At 47.2% G+C, this 24,684-nt stretch overlaps 1 protein-coding gene across 1 annotated transcript; it reads right to left on the minus strand.

Annotated features, from left to right (window-relative positions):
• Positions 1-1,210: 1,210 nt before the first annotated feature.
• ube2h (ubiquitin-conjugating enzyme E2H (UBC8 homolog, yeast)) lies at positions 1,211-24,544 on the minus strand. The gene is made up of 7 exons (XM_084701477.1): positions 24,254-24,544; positions 9,865-9,941; positions 8,717-8,791; positions 8,585-8,624; positions 7,841-7,893; positions 5,542-5,670; positions 1,211-5,056 (listed from the first exon to the last, which is right to left on the minus strand). Exons 1-7 carry the CDS (start codon positions 24,304-24,306, stop codon positions 4,932-4,934), a joined length of 552 nt encoding a protein of 183 aa, XP_084557603.1. The 5' UTR covers positions 24,307-24,544; the 3' UTR covers positions 1,211-4,931.
• Positions 24,545-24,684: the final 140 nt, after the last annotated feature.

Genomic DNA, 24,684 nt, shown 5'->3' on the forward strand with positions numbered 1-24,684 from the left:
CCAAACCCTCCTCTCTAAAGTGAGAGTTTCAGAGGGATATCTATGCAGATTACAAACGCCAAACACTTTTAATCAAAAGGAAAAGAGGAAATGCTTATATTCAGCATCGTTTCAGCATTCGCATGTTCGCATGAAATCAGGGAGACAAGAGGAAGGAACAGATTGCTGCGTGAGAATACATCGTTTTAGTGAAGAGGAGATTAAATAGCCGTATGTCACGGTTTTTTTCACCCTTTTTTTTCTTTTTACTGCGATGATTATGTGAGAGGAGAACAGTAGTGCTCTCTACTGGCCTAATATGGAACTGCACACGGTCCGGGTTTTGGTTTGTTCTGTAGACATGAGCCAGGTGAATTTAGCCAGTTAACACTTTAACGGGTAAAGTTCGACCCGTCTGATAACAATCCAAACACCTTCCATTGGAACCTAGTCGATTTGTAAACATTCTAATTGCTGTGAATAGAATAACGGAATGCCTTTGTCAGCGCCATTGCTGATACTCAATTCAAAACAATTATTGTGACTTGGATTCTTTGTTCTGGATTATTCTGGATTGTTCTTTATCTGAGTACCTCTGCACCTCACCAGGGTGACTGGCAGTCTGGCCTTGTCCTGCCACAGAACTCACGAGTCACTGGTCTTCGTCTTAAATCATTCTCACGTCAATCTCTACAACAGTAAGTTTGACAGTAGGGCTACAAGTCGTTATTTATATCTTTGAACTTTTTTTTTCATTTTTTTCCCTGAAGGTAAATCAGATGAAAAGGTAGTAGTATTCAGACTTTGCCCAGAACTCATACCCCAGATAAAGTAACTACAATGTGCCTCTTTCTTGATATTTTCAAACAGCAGTTCATGTTGTAGATAGTAAAGTAGATTGGATTCAAGTTGTTGCTTCCAATGCCTGGGGTAGTGACCTCCTTCTCAGGTTTCACTGCAGTCAGGTTGAAACACTGGCCTACATTGTTGGATGGGTTTGGAACAAGTAGCCATTGAGGCGGTGGAAGACTTGAGTGTGGCTGCCACCTAGTGGTCAAACAGAATTAATTCAGTTGCTGAGGTTCAAATTGGTGACAAGATAAAAATAAAACATGATCAGAATATGCTCAATAGTACGTTATATCCTACACACAACACTGGATGTTGTGTATTAGTTCAGGTCTTTATGAAACATTTTTAGATTGAGCTAGACAAAAGGCACTGGGACAAGTTTATACACATTTAATGTTTTATTAAAAAAGAAGTTATAACAGTTTATTTATACACAACTATTTAAGAGATTATAATCCTATAGATAAGAGAGCATTTGTCCTTTGTGACAAGCATGCCCACTTCACAATGCAAATAAAATGTGTGAGAAAATTTAGAGGAAAAGGATGAAAGAGAAAAAAAAGTGAGTTAGCATAAGACCAAGGACGGTAAAATTAAAATAAAAACACCCTTTGAAGATTTTTTTTCAAGTATCACATACTAGGTACCAAATACATAGTTTACAAAAAAAAAAAAAACAGCCATTTTTCATGCTGTGTGTGTGTGTGTGTGTGTGTGCACGCTGTCCTCTTTTGGTTGTGACAACAGTGGGCCATCGTCGGGCGCGGTTCCACCCGGCAGAAATGCGAAAAGACAGAACGACAAGGGTCTAGTCCGGTCCAGCCCAGCCCATACCAGAAGCATGCAGGTGCATGGGAGAGGTACAGCCAACAAACTGGGGGGGGACGCGGGGACGGGGACGGAGGGCCGCCACAGCGGATCAGGGACCCTGGCTCTGCTGCTGGTGAAAACACAGGCCTCTCAGGGCCGCGTGTGACTGACAGGAACAGCACCCTGGGCTGGGCAGACAGTCAAGGTCCTCTCTCCTTTGTCAATCCAAGCAGGGTGTTCTAGTTATGCCAGGGGAGGGCTGTGACGGTCTGGATGTGCAGTTCTCTCAGCTACACTGAACAGGGATGGGTGTGCTGTTTCGACCGAGCGCCCTGTCTCTCTAAATACTTGAACACAGGTTGACACGGGTGTTTAATGTGGGTAAACTGATGTAGACGTGAAATGTGGTAGCCTGTGGTCCTATGAAGGGGAAAGATAGCGTAAGGAAATGAAGCGGGAGAAATGTTCTTTGCACACTTTATCCAAAAATAATTTATAATCAAAGTTGCAACGGAAGCACACTCATTCATCGGTTTATTGGACATTTTGAGGGGGGTTCAAAGTCTTTTTATGTTTGTTTTGTCCTCGACTGGAGAGTTAAAAACAAACAGGAAACACAAAGGCTGTAAATATTCCTCTCGTAGTTGAGTTAGTCTGGGGGGGCGGAAAGAGAGGGGTTGGAAAAATAAACTGAAAAACAGTTGACCAAAATGTTCACTATACAAATCGGCTAAAGCCGAGTATTTTGTTGACGTGTCGCCCATTTCGTGGGTAAAGTAACCTGCAAACCCTATGGTTTCAATAGTACAACACAAGAGCACTCTTTCTTTTTAAAGAAGAAAAAAATGTCACAATTGCTCCCCCTTTTTTTTTTTTTTACATGGCTGTGTCATAACAAATGTGCTTGTTCTATCACATTTCTACACTTGTGTCCGGTGTTCCTTAGACCGTAGTACAATACTGCATAAATGAAAAGTAAAAACAAAGACAAAATCCAAACCGGAATACCTAAAACCAGAAATTAAGTAAAATTAAATTTTTTAATGCGTTTCAGCGTGGCAGTTTCGCATAAAACAAACAAAAAACAACTGTTTGTTTAACAGTAGTGCTCGATAATGATTGGGATTAAAACCAAAACGAACACAAAACCCCCCCAAATATTTCTAATAGAGAATAAGATCCTTCAGCTCAAGAGACAGTTGAGCCAAACAGCCCAGGACTGCATATTCTTGTGACATCATATGTTTTGCAGACCCCTGGTTGTCTGCCAGGAGGAATAGAATGTGAGAGACCCAAACCCATAAACACCAACCACAGAAACTCACAGGGTTACACCCAAATCTCTCTCTGCCTCTAAGAAAGCTGATTATCCAGTAGCTTTAAACAGTCAAGCTTTTTTTGTGGGGGGTGTGTGTGTGGGGGGGGGGGGGCACAAAAACATTGTGCAGATTTAGATGAGTTTGTTCTGGATTATTCTTTATCAGAGTACCTCTGCACCTCACCAGAGTAAGGAGGCAGTCGGGCCTTGTCCTGCCACAGAACACACGAGTCACTGGTCTTCATCTTAAATCACTCTCACGTCAATCTGTACAACAGGAAGTTGGCCAGTAAGGGTACCAGCAGGCAGACACATCCCACACAAACCACAGAATGGTACACTTAGCTCCAAAATTAAATGAAGTTATTGTTTTACTTATCAGACAATTACCTCAAACAAGCTAGTTCTATATGTGATATACCCAAGTCACCACCCAGCAAACTAACTATCCCTACATCAAGTCAAACACTTATCATAGTTTAGCACAAGCAATAGGCAAAGTTGGTAAGTTCAACAATGAAAAGAAAACCTGCAGAATCCTCCCCACCCCCCCTAACAACAACCAAGTGAAGAGTAAGTGAAGTCAATCCCATCCTCCAGCAGGTCAGAACTGGTCTAGCTCAAGCTGTCCAACGCTACAGCCACGCCAGCTGCTTCATCAGCTCCACAAGCTCCAGAAAATCTCACAGACCTTGACATCTAGATCATGCCCAGACACTGTACAAAAAAACGAAATCAACAGAGTCTAGAAGAATCCATGAGGAGGTCAGAGAGAGAGGTTGGAAAAAAAAAAAAAAAAAAAAAAAGGAACACTGTGCTTTTTACATTTTATTTTTACCTCCATGGCTTTTACATTTTTTTTTTATGAAGAAGGGGTTTGTGATTCCTTCTGTTCTCCTCTGGGTATAGCTGTATTCTGAAGCTCAGGTTAAAAATTGTCTGCCCAGGTAATATGCTAACACATGTGGGGACTGAACAGGCAGACTCAATGTCCACTTCCAGGCTTCTAGGTAGTTGAACCGCCAAACTTGTTAGGACAGTCTAGGGCAGAGAGGTTGTGTGTTATGAAGCACTTCTTCAACTCTTCCGTAACGCTTTGACAACGCTTGGCTCATAAGGCTCTATGAGGAGGGGAATAATGTACGAGGTGTTGTAAACACACTCAACAGAAGAAGCTCGGAACCCACCCCGTCCATAGGAAATGACATCAGTGATGAGCTAACAAAAACACACAGGTGACAGATGATTGATTTCCTCAAAGCGACATCAGGTCTAGGACCCAAAACATGACGGATTGGCTCAACAGCCAATCACGTGGTGTGTCTCACAAAGCGCAAGACAGGTAACAAGGCGTCCCGTTTGCCAAAAATAAGGTGTATCCAATAAATGAGACAATTCCAACTAAAAGCTGTTTTTCTTTTCTCCCCCTCCCCCCTGAGTATGACTAAAGGAAGGAAAGCCTGTACGATAACCGCCTTAAAAACAACAACCTTCGAGATCCTCCTCTTGTGCCCTTCAGGATGCTCCGCAACCCTTCCTAGAAAGGGAAGACGTCTTCGTTCGGTCCGGTCAACGCAACGGAGGGGTTCGAGGTCAGAGGGCATGGTGCTAATCTTAGCTCCTAGTGGACTGTGAAGGGATGGTTACTATACTAACCACACACACACCTTTGAAAGAGGAGGGGGGAGGGGGGGCAATGTGACTGGGACTTGAGGAGGGTTACACACCTGTTGTGAGCCAGGGGTTTGGTAGAGGGATTGTGGGGAGCATTGCCATTTACACCAAGGCTAGATATCCATAAAAATCCTTGTTTAGTAGTAATAATAATAATAATAATAATAATAAATGATTAAAAAAAATCAAGTTGTTTAAATATGAATATTATAGTCTGTTTCTCATGGTTAGGAAATCATATAGTCTCTTGTGGTTTTAAAGGGGGGTGGGTGCGTGAGAGGGGAGGGGGCTCGTATCACTACAACTCCATATCCTGGGCTTCATCCTCTGAGAAATCCGACATGGAGCTTTCCGACGAGGAGTCGCCCGCTCCCTCCTCTTGCTCCTTCAGAGCCTCCTCTGTTGCATATTTTTGGATGTACTCTGGAGGGGGTGGGGTGGGGGGTAAAGGGGGGTAGGGGTGGGACAAACAGAACCACAGCGTTGGCTTTGAGAGAGCTCAGGCACACACACACACACACAGAATGAGGACTATAGCCTTCAGAGACAGACAGAGACAGAGAGACAGAGCCAGAGAGACATGAGACAGAGAGACAGACAGAGAGACACAGAGAGAGAGAGACAAACAGAGACAGAGAGAGACAGACAGAGACAGACAGAGAAAGAGAGAGGAGAGAGACAGACAGAGATAGACAGACAGAGACAGAGAGACACGAGACAGAGAGACAGACAGAGAGACACAGAGAGAGAGAGACAAACAGAGAGAGACAGACAGAGGCAGAGAGACAGACAGAGCCAGAGAAGAGAGAGACACACAGAGACAGACAGACAGAGCCAGAGAGACGGACAGAGAAAGAGAGACGGACAGAGACAGACAGAGACACAGCCAGAGAGAGAGGGGTGGGTACCTTTGATTTTCTGTTTGTACTCCTCTGGCCTGTGGAGGTACATGGCAGCTGCATCTCCGTTCAGCGGGTCGATGGGGTTGGGGTACGCCAACAGCTGCGGCAGGAACGACTCAAAGATGTTGGTGAGATCTAAAAGAGAGACGGGGAGGTAGAGAGAGAGAGGGCAGAGAGAGAGCGAGGGAGGGAGGGGGTATAGAGAGAGAAGAGAGAGAGAGCGAGGGAGGGTGGGGGTATAGAGAGAGAGGGGAGAGAGAGAGCAAGGGAGGGAGGGGGTATAAAGAGAGAGAAGGGAGAGAGCGACAAGGGAGGGAGGGGGTATAGAGAGAGAGAGGGAGAGAGAGCGAGGGAGGGGGTATAAAGAGAGAGAGGGTAGAGAGAGAGCAAGGGAGGGAGGGGGTATACAGAGAGAGAGAGGGGAGAGAGAGCGAAGGAGGGAGGAGGTATAGAGAGAGAGAGAGAGAGAGCAAGGGAGGGATGGGGGATAGAGAGAGAATGAAAGAGACAGGTGAGAGAGAGCGAGAGAGAGAAAGAGAGAGGGAGAGAGAGCGAGAGGGGGGGGGAAGGGGGAGAGAGTGAGGAGAATACAAGGTACATTTTAAATGACCAAATCACAAATAGCCAAGAGTCTTACTTTTCTATGTACATGAAAACAATTACATTTTGTTAAAGTACACTGTGACATGCAGATAGACTATTCCAGCCTAACCCTCTACCATGGGTGTTAAAAGGTCAACCCTGTGTTATGGTCCAAGCGAATGCCTGCAGCGCAGTACCATTTCCCTTTACCAGGTGTCGCTGTTGAATCCATTCAAATAAGATTCAAAAGCATTTTACTGGATCGGTGTACATTCAAATAAGGTTCTGCAATAACAATAATCATATCAACATTATTTGTTTTAAAATGAAGAACTGAGATGTAGACAATGGATTATTGATTACGTTTCCAACACTCCATCGCCGAAACATTTTCTTTCAAACCCTAATGGATTTAAATTCTTGCTGTGAAATATTTTTTACTGTTGATTGTTTTTCTACAGGTACACTTGCACTTTTTGAGTTTCATGTGTATTAACTGTAACTTGTTTAACTGCATGCTCTTATGGTTTTTCCCTTTGGCATTTATTTGGTTTTCACAATGTATGCTTCATGTTTTGGCTGCTCACAATGTTTGGGGCTATCTCGTTGTTATGATCAGTGACCTATGTACTTTGTAAAGCTCTCTCTTGGAAGTCGCTTTGGGAAAAAGTGTCTGCTAAATATGTAAATGTAACCCTAATTTGACCCTCTACTGCTATCGAAAGCCAGGGAGAAAAAACTGACAACCCAGAAAGTGAGATAGGAGGAGTGAGGAGCAGATAGAGACATCATTGATGACTGGACACAGAGAGAGGGAGAGAGAGCGAGAGAGCGAGAGCGCAAGAGAGAGGGGGAGAAAGAGAGAGAGAGCGAAAGTGACTGGACACAGAGAGAGAAGAAGTGAAGATTAAGTCAGTCAGTCAGGTGTCTGAGACTGGCCCAGACCTCCCCCCAGACTGGCCCAGACCTCCACCCAGACTGGCCCAGACCTCCACCCAGACTGGCCCAGACCTCCCCCCATCTCCCCTGACTCCTAGTTAATCATCTCTGCATGTGGGAGGCCAGCCCTGAGCAGAGGCCAGCTCTAGGCCAGCTCTGAGCAGAGGCCAGCTCTAGGCCAGCCCTGAGCAGAGGCCAGCTCTAGGCCAGCCCTGAGCAGAGGCCAGCTCTAGGCCAGCTCTAGGCCAGCCCTGAGCAGAGGCCAGCTCTAGGCCAGCTCTAGGCCAGCTCTAGGCCAGCACTGAGCAGAGGCCAGCTCTAGGCCAGCTCTAGGCCAGCTGTAGGCCAGCTGTAGGCCAGCTCTGAGCAGAGGCCAGCTCTAGGCCAGCTCTGAGCAGAGGCCAGCTCTAGGCCAGCCCTGAGCAGAGGCCAGCTCTAGGCCAGCCCTGAGCAGAGGCCAGCTCTAGGCCAGCTCTGAGCAGAGGCCAGCTCTAGGCCAGCCCTGAGCAGAGGCCAGCTCTAGGCCAGCTCTAGGCCAGCTCTGAGCAGAGGCCAGCTCTAGGCCAGCTCTAGGCCAGCTGTAGGCCAGCTCTGAGCAGAGGCCAGCTCTAGGCCAGCTCTAGGCCAGCTTTGTGCCTCCCCTGACCTTGCTGGCTCAGGGTATTACCTAGTTAGCGTTCGGTTCTCCCACACTAAGAGGATTAGGGGCGACGCGGCTAGCACCAGTCCCCCTCTATGTGTCCCTCCCTGTCCCTCCAGCCGGGCCCAGCCACATCTCACTCACCGTACAGTGCCGTCCAAGTCTGGTTGATGACATCTAAACACACCGTTCCTGACCTGGAGAGGGGGGGGGGGAGAGCAAGAGGTTAAAAGAGAGAGAGGGGTGAGGGAGAAGATACTGTTCATCGCTGGTCACCTTCATAACAAGGCCTTCATAACACTACTGAGGAGACCTCAGGACCACAGCAAAGCTGGAGGAGGAGATCTTTAGTAAGTCCCTGGATGTGCCAGACATCGCTCCCCTCCCACAGTCGAGAGCAGCAGAGCCCAGGCAGAGGAGAGATTACGACGATCAAATTCCTGTTCTGCACTTTCAAATCCCATAAAGCCTCTCACTTTTTAATCTCTGGGAAATAAACGAAAACATCTATTTGCGGACTTCGTGGAAGAAACGGTTTCTTGTTTTCCCTGTGTGGTGGAATAGAGGACAGGGCCACGAGACCTTTGCAAGCAACAGATTTGGTGTCCAATAGTTCTCCCAGTGTTGGTGGACTGGGCTGGAGGAGATTAGAGGCAGATTTTGCCAGACTTGATGAGCTAACATTACGGTGATACAGATCAGATTAACCCTCATTCCTTCACAGTGATGGCTGTGCTAAAAGACATCAGCTCCGTTTCCGTGCAGCATATTTCAAACGCTCCCTTCTCAACAGGCGACATACAGTACTGAACACGTCACACATGCCAGCCAATCAGAACACACAGATCAAACACATCCGTCCGTTTAACAGCAACTTTGACAACTTACGCTTCGTCGATGTTGGGATGAAAAATCTTATTCATGAATCCTGCAAGAAGAGGTCAGAACACGAGAGATCAGACTGTGATCAACGTTCTCTGAGCTGATAGTCAACCTTCAACCCTGGGCCCCGCTGACTACCTATAGATGGTGATTTGAAGGGGTATTTGTCTGGTAGGTCGACTCGCACCTTCCACACCCCCCCTTCGTATGGTGCTGTATGAGAGAAGGAGGGATGGGGAGAGTGAGGATAGCAAAGACAGATATGATCAGAAAAAAGAGTAGTGGAGGATTACAGCAACTTCCTACATTCACTAAAATGGACTTTGGACGGTAGGGGTTGTGAAAGACTTTTTCACAACGTCCGAAAACCTCATCTGTAGGAGCAGCAGCAGGGATGATAGACGACAGGAGAGAACACAGGAGCTCATTGGATTTTGATTTGATGAGGTCAGATGTTGAACTTCTTGACTGTTTGAACCTCTTCATCACAGAATCAATCTGTGATGTCAGAAACATGCAGGCCAGCCATGAACTCCCAGAGTGGCCGAGCGTAACTAGAGCCTCATGTGCCAAACTGGAATGGAACAGCGCGCGTGCACGCACACACACACACACACCAGCTACGTGGTCCACTATTCTCTCTCCACAGTGCCTTTCAACAGATCACTGTTCTTTCTACCCCATCAACACACACAAACACACTTCCCCCTCTTTGCTGCTGTGTAATTAGTGGAGTGTTTGGTGTGACCGAGCTTCTGAAAGCCAGGGTGAGACGTCGAGATGTGTTTTGGTCTCTCTTCTCTCGTCTCTCGTCCAGCCTACTGCTCCAGGAGGTGGTTTGGCTCACATTCCTGCACCGGCTGACACGGCCTGGCCCAATCAGATCCTCTCACCTCAAACTCCTTTCGGAAAACTTAACACTCCATTAAGGTTACCACCAGGTAACTACATAACAACACATACAGCAGCAACTTTGTAGATAAGACAGAAATGGCTGTGTCGTTACACTTCATTAAGGTTTAACGGAACACAAGCAAGAGTTGGTGTGGGGGAGGTTGGGCTTTCAGGGGCTGACTAGATGTTAACAGGGATTTTTGTTTTGGTGACACAACCTTTAACTGCTCGTTTCCAACATCCACTCAGCCCTTACACCCCTCCACCATACTTGGGCCTTGTTACACTTTTGCAGTAACCTTCGAAAAACCGACATTATACAGGCGAACGTCACTCGCTAAAAAAGTAGTTGGATGAAGAAATAAGAAACAGTACTAGGAACCACTACTTACTTCCTTGTGGTCCAAAAAACTTCACTACGAACTCATTCAGTCCACTGAGGATGGTGACTTCATGCTTGCTTTCAATCCTGTCCAGGGGGTTAAGGATGATGATCATAACAAAACACTTTTGAAGACCTGTGTCAGGACACGAGCAGCATAATTGTGTATAGTGTAACCTCTTAACTGGCCTGTGCTAAAATGGTGCTTCCACTTCACAAACATGCGGGTTAACTGGACATTCCCCCTCAACGTACTTCCGTGAATGACAGCTCGACCCCCACCGTGTTAGCAGTACAAACAATCAGATAAATAATGGATATCTCATCTGATTGGCCCTTGTTTGGGCCTCAGAGACCCCGCTTGACCTCTCTGACAGTAAAGCTGCTTGCTGATGTGTGAAAACTTTAGCCAACTGCCGCATCATCGCAAGTGTGGTCATGAGGGAGGGAAATAGGCAAGGTCAGAGATAATTATGTATCTTTTTCTCTCTTGCCCCCTATGTATGTGTACGCTATGTCCATCTCTCTCACTTCCTGTGGGTAAGAACTGTGGTAGAAAGACCGTTTTTTTAATACATGTTAGGCCAGATGGAAATCTATTGTTGAGGAAATATTCAGAGTTTCCACTGACCCATCAGTGTCTGGAGGATCAATGTCAAAGCTATGATTCACGTTCTTTGTTCCACACGCAAGGCCAGACCCAGACCCCCCCACACACACACACACACACTGCTACACAGAGATGGATGTATCAGCCATTCTCCAGAGCTGGTCCAGCTGCTCCTAAGTGCAGTGCTTCTCAGTCAGGGTCCACCCCCCCGACAGACACAGTGTGACCCCCCCTCTCCCCTCAGACAGCCATCAGCAGAGCAGTGGGCCTGGATCACAGACAGCCATCAGCAGAGCACTGGGCCTGGATCACAGACAGCCATCAGCAGAGCACTGGGCCTGAATCACAGACAGTCATCAGCAGAGCACTGGGCCTGGATCACAGACAGTCATCAGCAGAGCAGTGGGCCTGGATCACAGACAGTCATCAGCAGAGCTCTGGGCCTGGATCACAGACAGCCATCAGCAGAGCTCTGGGCCTGGATCACAGACAGCCATCAGCAGAGCTCTGGGCCTGGATCACAGACAGCCATCAGCAGAGCTCTGGGCCTGGATCACAGACAGCCATCAGCAGAGCACTGGGCCTGGATCACAGACAGTCATCAGCAGAGCTCTGGGCCTGGATCACAGACAGCCATCAGCAGAGCAGTGGGCCTGGATCACAGACAGTCATCAGCAGAGCACTGGGCCTGGATCACAGACAGCCATCAGCAGAGCACTGGGCCTGGATCACAGACAGCCATCAGCAGAGCACTGGGCCTGGATCACAGACAGCCATCATCAGAGCTCTGGGCCTGGATCACAGACAGCCATCAGCAGAGCTCTGGGCCTGGATCACAGACAGCCATCAGCAGAGCAGTGGGCCTGGATCACAGACAGCCATCAGCAGAGCAGTGGGGCCTGGATCACAGACAGCCATCAGCAGAGCAGTGGGCCTGGATCACAGACAGCCATCAGCAGAGCACTGGGCCTGGATCACAGACAGCCATCAGCAGAGTAGTGGGCCTGGATCACATTCCCTGAACACTCAGCTTCCAAAACTCACATTTTACGTCACATACTCCATACACTATCCAAGGCAGTTTCTCACACACACACACACACACACCAGGGCAACCCACTCAGCTTGTCATTTTCAAATATTCCCTAAGAGGAGGGAGCCCAGATCCCTACTGAGTGGCACAAAAGAAGATGGCTGTAGCTGATGAGAGCCTGATGTTCCCTCCATTACTGAGACACTCAAAACACAGTACACCTGTTTCCCCCCCCTCCCTTATTCAGAGAACATCTTTCAGAAAAAATAATTTGATGTGAAGAGATGTTTTCAGGGGTTGATGTGCTGTGTGCATAGCTTTCGTTGTCGTGTTTTGATGCCATATTGCCGTCGACCGGATCTATAGTTGAGCGTTACCACTACAGTCTTCTGGGTCACGGGGGAGGGGCGGGATCTAAACAACAGGGTCAGAGGCTCCTCCCCCTCTGATGAGGTGAGTCATCCGTCATCTGCAGAGTGTGACTAACGCACCACACATGAGCCAAACTGCACATGAACCATCCCAACACATTTCCCGGGGGTGAGAGATTCACGCACCTTGAATAACTTTTGTAAAAGGACGACATGGAGGAAATCTAAAGGCCAATTCCAACGGTCTGTAATACAAGTTTTATAAAGCCAAAGCGCTTTCCTATGAGGGAACTGTATGTTCCATGGATGCTATTTAAGTTATTATGAGTGTTACGTTATGTCATATATGACATTTGCCGTGTGAGATCCTATTCCCACGAGAGGACAGGGATAACTGACATGACTTTGCACATTTTTCAGCTTCTGTCTCTACAACCCCAGACTCTCAAGTCGACGCTACCCATCAAGCCCATGTTATCCTATACCCCCCCCACTCCCATTCCCAGGTCTACATACCCAATCCAGCATTATCCTATTTCCTTGCTCAGACTGACTACACTGCAGCACTCTCTCAAATCCAACAGTGTTGTGTTCGGTCTTACTCACTCGGCTCGGGGAAAGTTGGACACATCACTGAGAGATTATGCTCTATCCTCTGGTGAATGTGATCAGGGGGAGGGGGGGGTGGTAGCTGTGATGGTGTGTGTGGGGGGGGGATTATGAGAGAAAGAGACATAGAAAGAGAAATATAGATAGACAGAGACATAGCACAGGAAGGAGAACGACATAGAAAAACAACCAAACGTGAAGAAAGAGAGAGATAGAGATAGAGAGAGGGGTAGAGAGAGAGAGGGGTAGAGAGCTTGAGAAACAGAGTGCAGGAAACCGAGGGCGCAATATCAAAGGCAGTGGATGAGGAAGGGAGGCAGAAAGAGAGGAAGGGAGGAAGGTTATGAAAGTGTTCTCTGATCCACAACAACAACAGCAGCTGGCCGCCCTCAACCGTCCTGACCGAGAGGAGGATCCCATTAGCTGTGACAGTGACCCCCCCAAAGGGTTAAACCAAACGAGAGGTTATTTTAAGCTCTCAGAGAATCTGCAAGGCCAGACTGAGGCTCCTGCTTCACCCAGGAAGTGTGCCGTCAGTCTGTGAAGTTCTGCTGCTTTACCACACACAGCCAAGGAAGCCATTTTGATCCTTAAGTCTCCAAGATAGAGACTGACAAAAATCGAGTAATACTGAGTAATTAAGTGGATTTGTAGTGGACTGCGTCCGGGGCATGCATGCAAACAAAATGTACAGAACTATAAGAGATAACATGCCACCGAGCGCGTTCTTGTGCGTGTTCTACCGATGGAAGCGCTTAGGGGACGAATTGCGTGGCTCAGCGCGTGGCTGCCTTCATTGCTCGTGTGTGCGTGTGTGTGTGTGTGTGTGGGGGGGGGGAACGCAGCAGCACAGAAACCCATCACCCGTGGTTCTGGGGGGCAGGAGGAGTCCTTGAGCAGGGGGGGGATGGTGAATGTGAGAGCGTTGGGAGATTGCCCAGGAGGCTGAGTACGTAGCGAAGGGCAGCAGGAAAAAAAGAGGGAGAGGAGGGAGGGGGTTGATTGAGCAGAAGAGCCCAGCAGTGGCACGGCAGCCTAGCAGGCTAGCTGGGAGCAGCCATGTTGAGCCAGGCAGCAGAGTGAGAGAGGCTCCCAGGCTCTCGGGGAGCAGAGCAGCCTGCCAACACCAGACCTGCACACAGAGACGTGGGAGAGCCCTGTAGGGGAGAGCCGGCTGCGCTATCACATAACACCTGCGAGAGCACACACAAACACACATTACTACACACAAACACACCTTACCACACACATAAACATGCACGCACGCACACACAACTACACCTGCGTACACACACACGCAATGCTAAAACAGGCACTTGGCCGGAGAGACAAGCGAGGAGAACAGAATGTAAACACTCTCTGTTCCCCATCCTGTCAGTCTGTAAAGCGTGAAAGGGACCCACTGTTGATGGATCCATGTCCTCATGTTCAGCCCTCATCGTTCCTCACTGGGGTGTGGCAGTTTTACTGTCCAACCCACTGCTTTATCTCCACGGCCCAGGAAGGTGTAGCACTCCTCACCAGAAAATTCATTGGTGTCAGTGAATGAGTGCGTGGGTGGGTGGGTGTGCGGACAGTACTGTGTGTGTGTGTGTGTGTGTGTGTGTGGGGGGGGACAGAAAGACCAGAAAAAAAGAACTACTAGCCTTTGAGAAGAGCAAGCTACCAGAGAAGGGGCTAAGAGGCTATAATCATAAACGTTTTATTGACTGATGGTGATAAACAATGTGAGAAAGTGTATGAAAAGCTCCCTGGATGCCTGCCCTTAACAGCTGATTAAAACAGAGACATGTAGAGCAGATAAGAAGGCTGTCACTGGCAGTCACACAGCTTGGAACATTGTCCACTCGCACATATTCAGACCATCTTCAGGGCCATCTGACTAGAAACTATCCAATCTGCTTCTAGAAGATCCTCCAATGAAAGATAGCACAAATGTTGAAGTACGTCCATGCCAGTTTAGCAGCAAGTGCAAAAGTTCTCTCTTTGATAGCTGTGAAGCATTCACATTCTGGTTTGGCTTTAATACCGGCAGATAATAATGCCACTATGGCTTTGCTGTGAGGAATCCCCCATGAGTTCTCCCCCTTCATCCCTTCACCTGGGATTATCATAATCTGCAGGTGACCATCAGGTCAATATTCCTCTATGCACGCATAAACAATCTGAGGCCCAGGAGTCCAATCAATGCCTTAGCTACGAGACAAAACCTAGACACCCCTCATTCTGGGCGGAAGCCGATGGCTCTGGTAAACTGTTGACTCTGGTGTGGTGTTCTATCCACGAGTGTTCTATCCAGGGCTTGCAACTGACTTTTCCCCCTCACTGTCCAAGTACCGTCCTGAAGTGCAAAATGAACCATCCCAAACTGAACTTGACCTGTCCCAAAATGTAAATTATTGTGTTTTTGCATTTTGACATAGGTCTAAGTTATTTGCAACACTATTTAAGAATCCATACAGTCGTGGGCCTCAAATCAATGCCTGAAAAAATATTTTCAAAAACGTTGACAAATTTTCTTTTGAAAAAAGGCTTCCAAAGGTTTACATTTTTGGTTGGGAAAAAATGTTTTGAAAGGTTGAAAAAATATATTCAATTTTTTTATATTTTTATAGATGTGCACCTTCAAGTACAAATAAAGTACAATGTTGTGACACATTTATTTGTATTATCGGGATTATTATAGTCGCTCTGGATAAGAGCGTCTGCTAAAATAACATCATCCGCATTGTTATTTTGAGCCCTGGTTCTATCCCCGCATGTTCTATCCCCGAGTGTTCTATACCCGAGTGTTCTATCCCCGAGTGTTCTATCCCCGAGCGTTCTATCCCCGAGCGTTCTATCCCCAAGCGTTCTATCCCCGAGGGTTCTATCCCGAGCGTTCTATCCCCGAGCGTTCTATCCCCAAGCGTTCTATCCCCGAGTGTTCTATCCCCAAGCGTTCTATCCCCGAATGTTCTATCCCCGAGCGTTCTATCCCCGAGTGTTCTATCCCCGAATGTTCTATCCCCGAGTGTTCTATCCCCGAGTGTTCTATCCCCGAGCGTTCTATCCCCGAGCGTTCTATCCCCGAGTGTTCTATCCCCGAGTGTTCTATCCCCGAGTGTTCTATCCCCGAGTGTTCTATCCCCATGTGCCTGTTACTCAGTCTGTTTACCCTCTGGCCAGTTTAACTGTCCCTGTCTGACCCAGCACCAAATTATAACTCAGCAACAACAAGACAAAAACAAACGTGGTGTTCAGTGCTAAACTTGAGGATCTCTCCTCATGGACAGAGTCTTGATATGACTGTGGCTGGTATGGTCAAGCAACACGCACTAAATTGGACTATAGAAACAAAAACCCATTTTAAAATGCTCCAACTCCCACACACAGGAGGGTCAGACTAAAGGAACGTGCCTTGCAACACAACATCTAATTTTCTTTTCATGGTGTACACTGACTTCTAAATCCTTGAAGAAGTCAAACTTCTTTAGGTACAACACTAGTCTGAATCATGAACACACAGGCTTGCTCTCAGGGACAAAGAGGAGACAGGAAAAGAGACAGGAGAGAAAACATACAAGCAGTGGTGAATGAGAAAGAAAGGCAGAGATATTAGTGAGGTAGCATTAAAAGCGAGGCAGGGAGGTGAAGCAGTAAGGAGGAAGAGAGTCAGACACACAGGGACACAGAGGCAGACACACAGGGACACAGAGGCAGACACACAGGGACACAGGGACACAGAGGCAGGGACACAGAGTCAGACACACAGGGACACAGAGTCAGACACACAGGGACACAGAGTCAGACACACAGGGACACAGAGTCAGACACACAGGGACACAGAGTCAGACACACAGGGACACAGAGTCAGACACACAGGGACACAGAGGCAGGGACACAGAGGCAGGGACACAGGGACACAGAGGCAGACACACAGGGACACAGAGTCAGACACACAGGGACACAGAGTCAGACACACAGGGACACAGAGTCAGACACACAGGGACACAGAGGCAGGGACACAGAGGCAGGGACACAGGGACACAGAGGCAGGGACACAGAGGCAGGGACACAGAGACAGACACACAGGGACACAGAGTCAGACACACAGGGACACAGAGTCAGACACACAGGGACACAGAGGCAGACACACAGGGACACAGAGGCAGGGACACAGAGGCAGGGACACAGAGGCAGGGACACAGAGGCAGGGACACAGAGGCAGGGACACAGGGACACAGAGGCAGGGACACAGGGACACAGAGTCAGACACACAGGGACACAGAGTCAGACACACAGGGACACAGAGGCAGGGACACAGAGTCAGACACACAGGGACACAGAGGCAGGGACACAGAGGCAGGGACACAGAGGCAGGGACACAGGGACACAGAGGCAGGGACACAGGGACAGAACGGGAATACAGCCGAGCGAATGCTGACTTGGCCGCACGGCAGATCCAGGGATCTAAATGACATCACCACAGCGGACCGCGGGGCACGTTCACACATCCCGTGCGTGCGTTGACAGAATAGAGTATGTGATGTTAGCGATGATCGGACACAAAATACCCTGGTGGTTCTCTCTGGTGGTGGGGGTTATTGACATGCCTGGGGCGGCCATGGTTGAGCCTGGTCTCGTTAACCCTCCCTTACCCACCTGAGGGTGACACGGCCAACAAACAGACTCACTTATTGGTCCACTGTCCAAGGCAGCACCTGGGAATTAATTCACCTAGAATCCTTAATCTTTCATTCTCAGTAGGAATGTTTCACTGGTGTGGGATACCTGCTGTGACACTACACTGCCCTGAATCCTTTACCAACTCGAGTTTAGATTAGGAGTAAGGATCGATTTATATAATGTGTGACAACCCACACTAACGTGCACACACACACAGGAAAACATGCTCACACGTACACACACATCGTCTATCACACTCAGGGTTCCATGAGCAATCGAAAGCCCTAAAGATTAAAGGCAGGAAACAAAGCAACAGTTCTCAGGGTGAAAACAAGTATGTCTCCTCTACAACAGAGAGAACAAAAGAGAGAGAGCGATAAAGAGAAAGAGAAAGAGAGAGAGAAACAGGGAGAGAGAAAGAGATGTTCAAAGCTGCTGCAGTAAAGAAATGAAAAACAAGAGCAACGTTCTCTCTCAGTCCACACGACAGGCTGAAAGCCCCCCGCCACACGGAGCCTTACTGAGCGCGTGTGGGTGCGCCTGTTCCCGAGAGATAGTGACAAGCCGCTGTGTGTCATGGCGTGCACGGGTAAACACGCGTGCACCTCTGCTAGCGTGAATTTGTGTTGCACGGAGCCCAGCAAGATGACCGTCACCTTCGGTAGAGTGACCGGTCCGGAACACAGGCTTCCAGAGTTCCAGAGGACACGGACACAGGAGGCATTCTGGGGATGGGCGAGAGGGGTTACATCTGCTGCCCCCTTCACAAACATGTACCTCCCTCTCCCTCTCCCCCCCTCTCTCCCTCTCTCGAAAACGTGGGGGGGGGCGGGGGAGGGGAAAGAACTAACTACTAGCCTTTGGAATAGCAAGCTACTAGGCCTGTGGTAGTAGCCTATCCTAGAACAGCTCTTTCATGGGATACATGGTCCCCTTGTCTCACTATAGCGACAGATGCCTTCAGCCTAACTAAGGCTTTTCATAGCCACAGTAACAAAAGCGGATGACAAACACAGTGAACGACATGAAATAAACCTGTCAGTTCTAATTCACTGGTCTCGTTTGGAGAAATAACCTTCAGGTGCTAAGATAGCCGCTTAGCTCTGCCCCTTAGGGTTACTGGGTAACAGGAGAGAGAGGGGAAAACAGGCCCATACCAGGCAGTACCTTACTTACAAAGCCTTAAGGCGTTTAGCCTCTGTTTACCAAGGGATTAGATGCTGTTCTAGTAATCTGTAATGGCCTGTACTGTTCTTCCCTACAGAACATTTAATAACCATATACACACAAATACACACACACACACACACAACAGTGCATTAAGAGAGGACAAACTGGCAAGAAAAATATGGAGGTTTCCCCCCAAAAAAGTGCGACCTAATTAGTCGAGGTTATTTATACATCCTGTCATCAGAGGGACTGAAGAGAGGGACTCTAGACGAGCCGACCTACTGCCACCCCTGTCCGTTATGGTTCTTAAACATGGCAGAACGGCTACACTTCTCCCTAGCCTCTCCTCGCTGGTTCTGGCTTATGTCTCCAGGGCTGTTTGGCTCTGGCTGAACATGCCTGATAAGTGATTGCAGGTGGAGCAATAGGACGGAGTCTCCACCAGCTGTTCCTCCTTCCTCTTCCTGTCACTCATAGGGGAGGGGGGAGGGGGGGGGGGTCAACCTAGGCTGCTTCACTATTCCACTGTCACAGACCTGATCCAACACTGTACCAAGCACACATGCTCACACACACACACACACATGCTCACACACACACACACATGCTCACACACACATGCTCACACACACACACACACACACACACACACATGCTCACACACACACACACATGCTCACACACACACACACACACATGCTCACACACACACACACACACACACACACACACACACACACACACACACACACATGCTCTCACTCACACACACACACACACACACACTCTCACAGGGCCCTGCCAAAATAACAAAAGGCTCCATTATATTGTATGTAGAACATCCTATTCCTTATCTAACAGGGAACAACAACAATGAGACAAGTAGGCTTTAGTGATCCTGGACACACACGTTCTCAATAACAACAAACACACTTAACAACTACTGGAAAACCATGAAGGGGGTGTCTAATCTGAAGGACAGGATATGACATCAGGTTGGCACTTTTCCACAGCCCCTCTGGCTAGGCTATTTTCTGCAGTATGGGAGTTCACCAAGAGACTCTAAGGGCCAAACCAAATATCACAGTGACATGTAACACGGTCTCCGTCCTCATGCAAACTTAAGCCCTCAACCCTCAACAGCACTAAAGCTAATTACATCAGATTTCATGGCCTGGGCAAATGACAGGCTCTTACAAACTCAACCCACTTGACAGCTAGCATTAGCTTCTCAATTCCCAAGTGTTATTGAACAACAGCAAGACTACAGTAGTCTTGCTGTTGTGAGGGAGTCTGTTCTGAGAGGGGCTGGTGTTGGGGTGTTGGTGGAATACTGATGCGATGAGTGTGGAATGACGCATGAGCGAACAGAGAACCTCAACATGTTTTACACATCAATGGAAGTTAGATCCTCCAGGAAAACACACCTCTCTGTTTATGAATAATGAAAGGTGCAACAACAACAACAAGAAAAAAAAAAAGGCTGTTCAAAGACCAGAAAGCTTCTTTTGTTCCCTCCCCGATTAAAATTCCGTGATAGTGTAATAGTTGGTCAAACATAAGGTTGAGAGAGTGGGGACTGCAAAATGTGCAGGGCAAAACAAACAGACTGAGCTGCTGGCACTAGGTGAACTGTTTTACTAGTATTGCTTGTTTGCCAGCCATAGAAAAGCATGGGGGCCTAGCTAGCACTTTTTCTCCAGCGTGCTCTTTCTCTAACTCCTTTAACCGGGTGTACCCCGCGACACACCAAACCTAGGGGAACTGAAACTGCCCCAGCCACCTGCACCAAACAGCTTGTGCACTCACCCCTGGGGAAACACTCACCCCTGTGGGAACACTCACCCCTGTGGGAACACTCACCCCTGTGGAAACACTCACCCCTGTGGAAACACTCACCCCTGTGGAAACACTCACCCCTGTGGGAACAGAAACACCCCAAAACCTAAAACAGAAACAAGGGATGACTACAACCCCCCCCCCCCCCCCCATCACCAACACACCTTGGAGCCAAACCTGTGGATACCTGTAGCTTTAACGGTGCAGTGTGGACAAGGTTCCCACAGCAGCTAGCGAGCAGCGGGGCAGAGCAGAACAAACAAGCTCTCTCTCCTCCACATAGGAGTCCCTCTAGTTCTTTGTCTCCTCTCCTGGGTGAAATCCCACCCTCCACGTTCATAATGACTCCCATGGCAACTCCTCCCCCTTCACAACATCAACAGTCTATTTACAGAACATTTCTGCATTGTGTGTATAATCCGAGATAAACCAGACACTGCTGACCAGCCTGGCTGCTTGTTACAGGAACAATTAATAATGTGAAAATTGCTTAATGAGAGCTGGTAAAATACATTACAAATTAAAACTTTCCACTCAGACAAGAATCCTTGTTGGTGGATTTTGTTTAGAAGGGAAATCAAGACTTTGAAGTCATGTGCAAACATCACTGTAGTTAGGTCATAGTCTAGAGTAAAAAGTCAAAAACATTCTCTCTCTAGCACACACAGCTGCCTCGGATCCAGAGGGCTACAAGGAACTGTATCACTAGATAGTCAATTATGAGGTGTGAATAGGACTGATTAACTGTACACCATCACTCTCTGTGCTGTTTAAGTCAGCCAAACAGCTAGACATCCCCAGAACCATGAAAAGATAATCATTCAAGATACTGTAAATCCCTGGCAATGTACAACACTGATTTAGCTAACGTAATTCCACATGTGCTAACACGGCCCGTGTTCTCCGGTAAGTGTATCTTCAATACCAGCAATGTTGTTCCCAGCTCCAGTCATGGGGGGCATGCAGCAACAACAACACTGGCCTCCACATGGCGGGGGGGACGGGACGACAAAGACAGGAACTTGGGGATCCATCTGTTATTCTGAGGGGGCTCAGCCGTGCGTAAGGGGAGCCTCCACAGTCTGAGCAGCAGGATTATAGACTGGGGCTGCTGGCTCTCACCCGCTTCTGTACCCCTCAAAACACGCTTGTATCAACACCGCTGTTCCCCAGGAACTGCTGAAGTCTTAGAACCAGAAACATGAAAATCTTTTTTTTTTTTTTTTTTTTACGAATTATTCTGATGTTCATTCCACATTGATCCGACAGGAAACCTGATAATCTGTAGAGACAAAGGGGCCGGAGGTTTGGGTCTTCCTCTCATTAGAAAAGCAAAGCTAACGTCAGTTAGCTGACCGATGCCAAGTCTGGGGGGCTGTTTTTTTTCCCCTAGAACTGTGGAGCAGTGTACACGCTAGGGCCTATCACGGCGTTCTAGTGTCCAGCTGTCCAACAACACGCTGTGGACCGGTACCACGAGCCATGCTCCGACACGGCAGTGACAAGGAGGGTCACAGCTCCTGTAAGCGGCGAGACAAAGACCTCGCCACTTGAATAGGGGACGGACGTTATCAAGTTAAGAGCTAAGGAGACGATAAATATGAGCCTCAAGTGTCAAAAGAACAACAGTGGTCTGAAAATCACAAATTAATAGACTGTCAATGTTGTTCAATTTGCATAACAATGTGAGTCCAGTAACGATTTTGACCTTGTTGACTTTTTCACAATTCTCTGTATTAACAGAATTGCATGTTGCCTGGTACTAGGGTTCCCACTGACCACGACTAAGGGAAGCCTATTTCATTCAACTGCTGACAGATCTGACATGTTGAACCAGGTTCATGTTTATTTCCAAGCCAAGTTCGAAGCCTCAGCAGCAGAATAAGCTCACAGGACATGACGAAATTCTCCTGACATTCACTGCATGAATTCCATGTTGAGTTTCTATTTTTTAAGTCTTTCTGGTACCCCGGTTGAAAACTAATCTGGTGCATTCTCAGTATCCCCCATAAGAAGTTATCTCTTAAACTGGTATGAGTTTCAAGTCTTAGTTACATGGAAAAGTGGAGCTTGTGTGTTGCAGCTTACTTACAGGGAAACCACCCAGCTCCTCCACTCATTAACAAATCCACGTAGCCTTTATCTCTACCTGTGTAGTCATGCATGGGTCCATGTATATGTTTCAAGCATTAGCCATGTGCATCTTAAAATACTGAAGCACTCATAGAAACAGACACACACACACACGGACAAGCGCGCGCACACACACACACACACACACAGGTCCTTGTATGCAAGTGAGCAGTTGTCGTCTGGTAAACCTGTTCTCAACAGTCACAGGGAAAGCTTCAGAGGACAGTTGGGGCCTGCAGTTCAACACACTGCCTTCCTCGCAGTCAAGGTTTTACATCTGAGCTCACCATAGTTTCATGGCTGCCATTGACTGCAGGCAAAAAAGGGGAGAAACTTGCTCCAACAAGCACTGTGGCATCCTAACACCATTAACACTAACATACTTTATGAGGAAGCCAAAACGATTGAAATTCAGACAAGTTGGCTAGGATATTAGTATGTTGTACACTTCAAACTTAAATATGTTTATGTGAAAGAGCCACTGTTTAAAAGCACACAAAGAAGTATGGTTGTTGAACAAACAGGATAAGTGGGTTAGATAACACCACTAGTGGGAATCTTAACAGTTTATTTTTCAAGTTAATAAAATAAGTCAAGAAACAAACTCTTAAAACAGATTTTCCCAAATAACACAGAGGAGTGGTGTTTCTCTAAATTTGTAAAAACGACTCCAGATCACACTTGGCTTTTGTTTCGCTGGCTGGAATTAAGGCTCCGTCTTGTTCTTGGTTTGTTTAGACCAGCCTACCCTCTAACCCATATTTGACTAAGAACTGCTGTCATTCCATCAGCTGTTCTAAGTCCCACCCTCATGAGGTTTCCGGGTGGTAACAGACGATCCAATCATTAAGCTAGTTTCCACTGCAAGAGGACGAAAAGCAAAACAACATGTTCTCACTCTTGAACATAGCAGTGATTAGAAATGGGTCCTGCGGTTTAGCTCAAGTGCAGTTTTGTTTTCTGCATCACTCTATTGTTAGACTTCTTCGTCTTCACAGCATCATGGTAACAAAAACGGCCTCTGTACTGGTTTAACAGGTACAAAGAATGTAACATCTGGAATTGAATAGAACAAAGGTAACTAGAAAAGGTTTGACAAAGGGGAACACACGAGGTATTGACCCTTTAAAAACATTTAATAGAAGGCTAAATACAGACAATACCAGTTCCTGACACCTTTCTGGTGCATCATTAGAAACACAATCCTCGAAAAATCTGTATACAATTCCAAACGCTGGCTAGTTGTAGATAAAGGGGTCTATTTCGAAAAGGTGAACGTTGCATTATGCGGAAATGCCCATTTAACATAATCAGATAAGAACAGCTTGATCATTGCTTACTTTAAGTTACTCTAGTTACACCAGTGTAAAATACACGATTGTGCAGCTGTGTCTCGAAAACGCAAGAAACACAATGGCAGCGATTTCATTGAGTAGACGTTATGTAAACAAATGGAGTGTGTCAACATGTACCTAAGGGTCGATCTGAATGTTCCCACAACATGCAGGAAAATATAACTTCGTTTTTTTACTTTGGGCAGCATAATACTCAAACACAGTAAAATGCCTTGTCATAAATGCGCATGCAGATAAGACGAATAACACTCGAGCAAAATATCAAAAACCTTCGGTAGCAGGCCATCAATTCCCCATTGTAGAATGATTTGCTATCTGGCTAAACCCCGTCATCAGAAACTGGGGCTTTAGGATAGCTGAATCCATGAAGTCCTTATAGTAACAAACTCACAATTATGTTCGTCAAATAGCATGTTTGACTTCACACAATTATTGTCACAACCATAACACTATTGCAAAAGCTAGCTAAGTTGGCTAGAAATACGCTAGTTAGCAAGCTAGCTTCGATTAGCTGTCAAGGATAGATGACTAACAACAGCCAAATAACGAGTTCAACTACAAATGCTTTGAACCTATTCATATTCAGCGTTGTTAATGTTATGAAAGGATACAGTTTCACCACATCGGTATCCATTCGCCTTTTACCCGGACTTGGAGACGACATTTTTGCTGTATTCCACCGTTGAATACCCAAATGAAGTTTACGGATAGCACCTTAAACGCTAGATTTCTAGCAAGTGGACCTATCCGAAAGTTAACATTTGATTTCTCAAATGCTAACAATAAAATGTCTCCACGAAAACCTTTCTGTGACTGCCGCAATTCCTACTTCCACTGGTTGTTCACCAGTCCCTGTCTCTTCGGGAACCCTGTGCCTCTCTCTCGACTTTCTCTCTCACGTCTGTCTCTCTGTTCTGGTCTATCCCTCCGCGAATGTCGTCACATATGTGGGACAAATACGTCAAAATCAATGGCCACTGTCTGTTTGTAGTCTTCATAGACTGAACATATGTTTATAAATATTGTCTTTGTAATACCTGTG

This window comes from Hypomesus nipponensis, chromosome 7 (genome assembly GCF_054491055.1).
Source record: "Hypomesus nipponensis isolate SF chromosome 7, ASM5449105v1, whole genome shotgun sequence".
In the NCBI taxonomy this organism is placed as follows: domain Eukaryota; kingdom Metazoa; phylum Chordata; class Actinopteri; order Osmeriformes; family Osmeridae; genus Hypomesus; species Hypomesus nipponensis.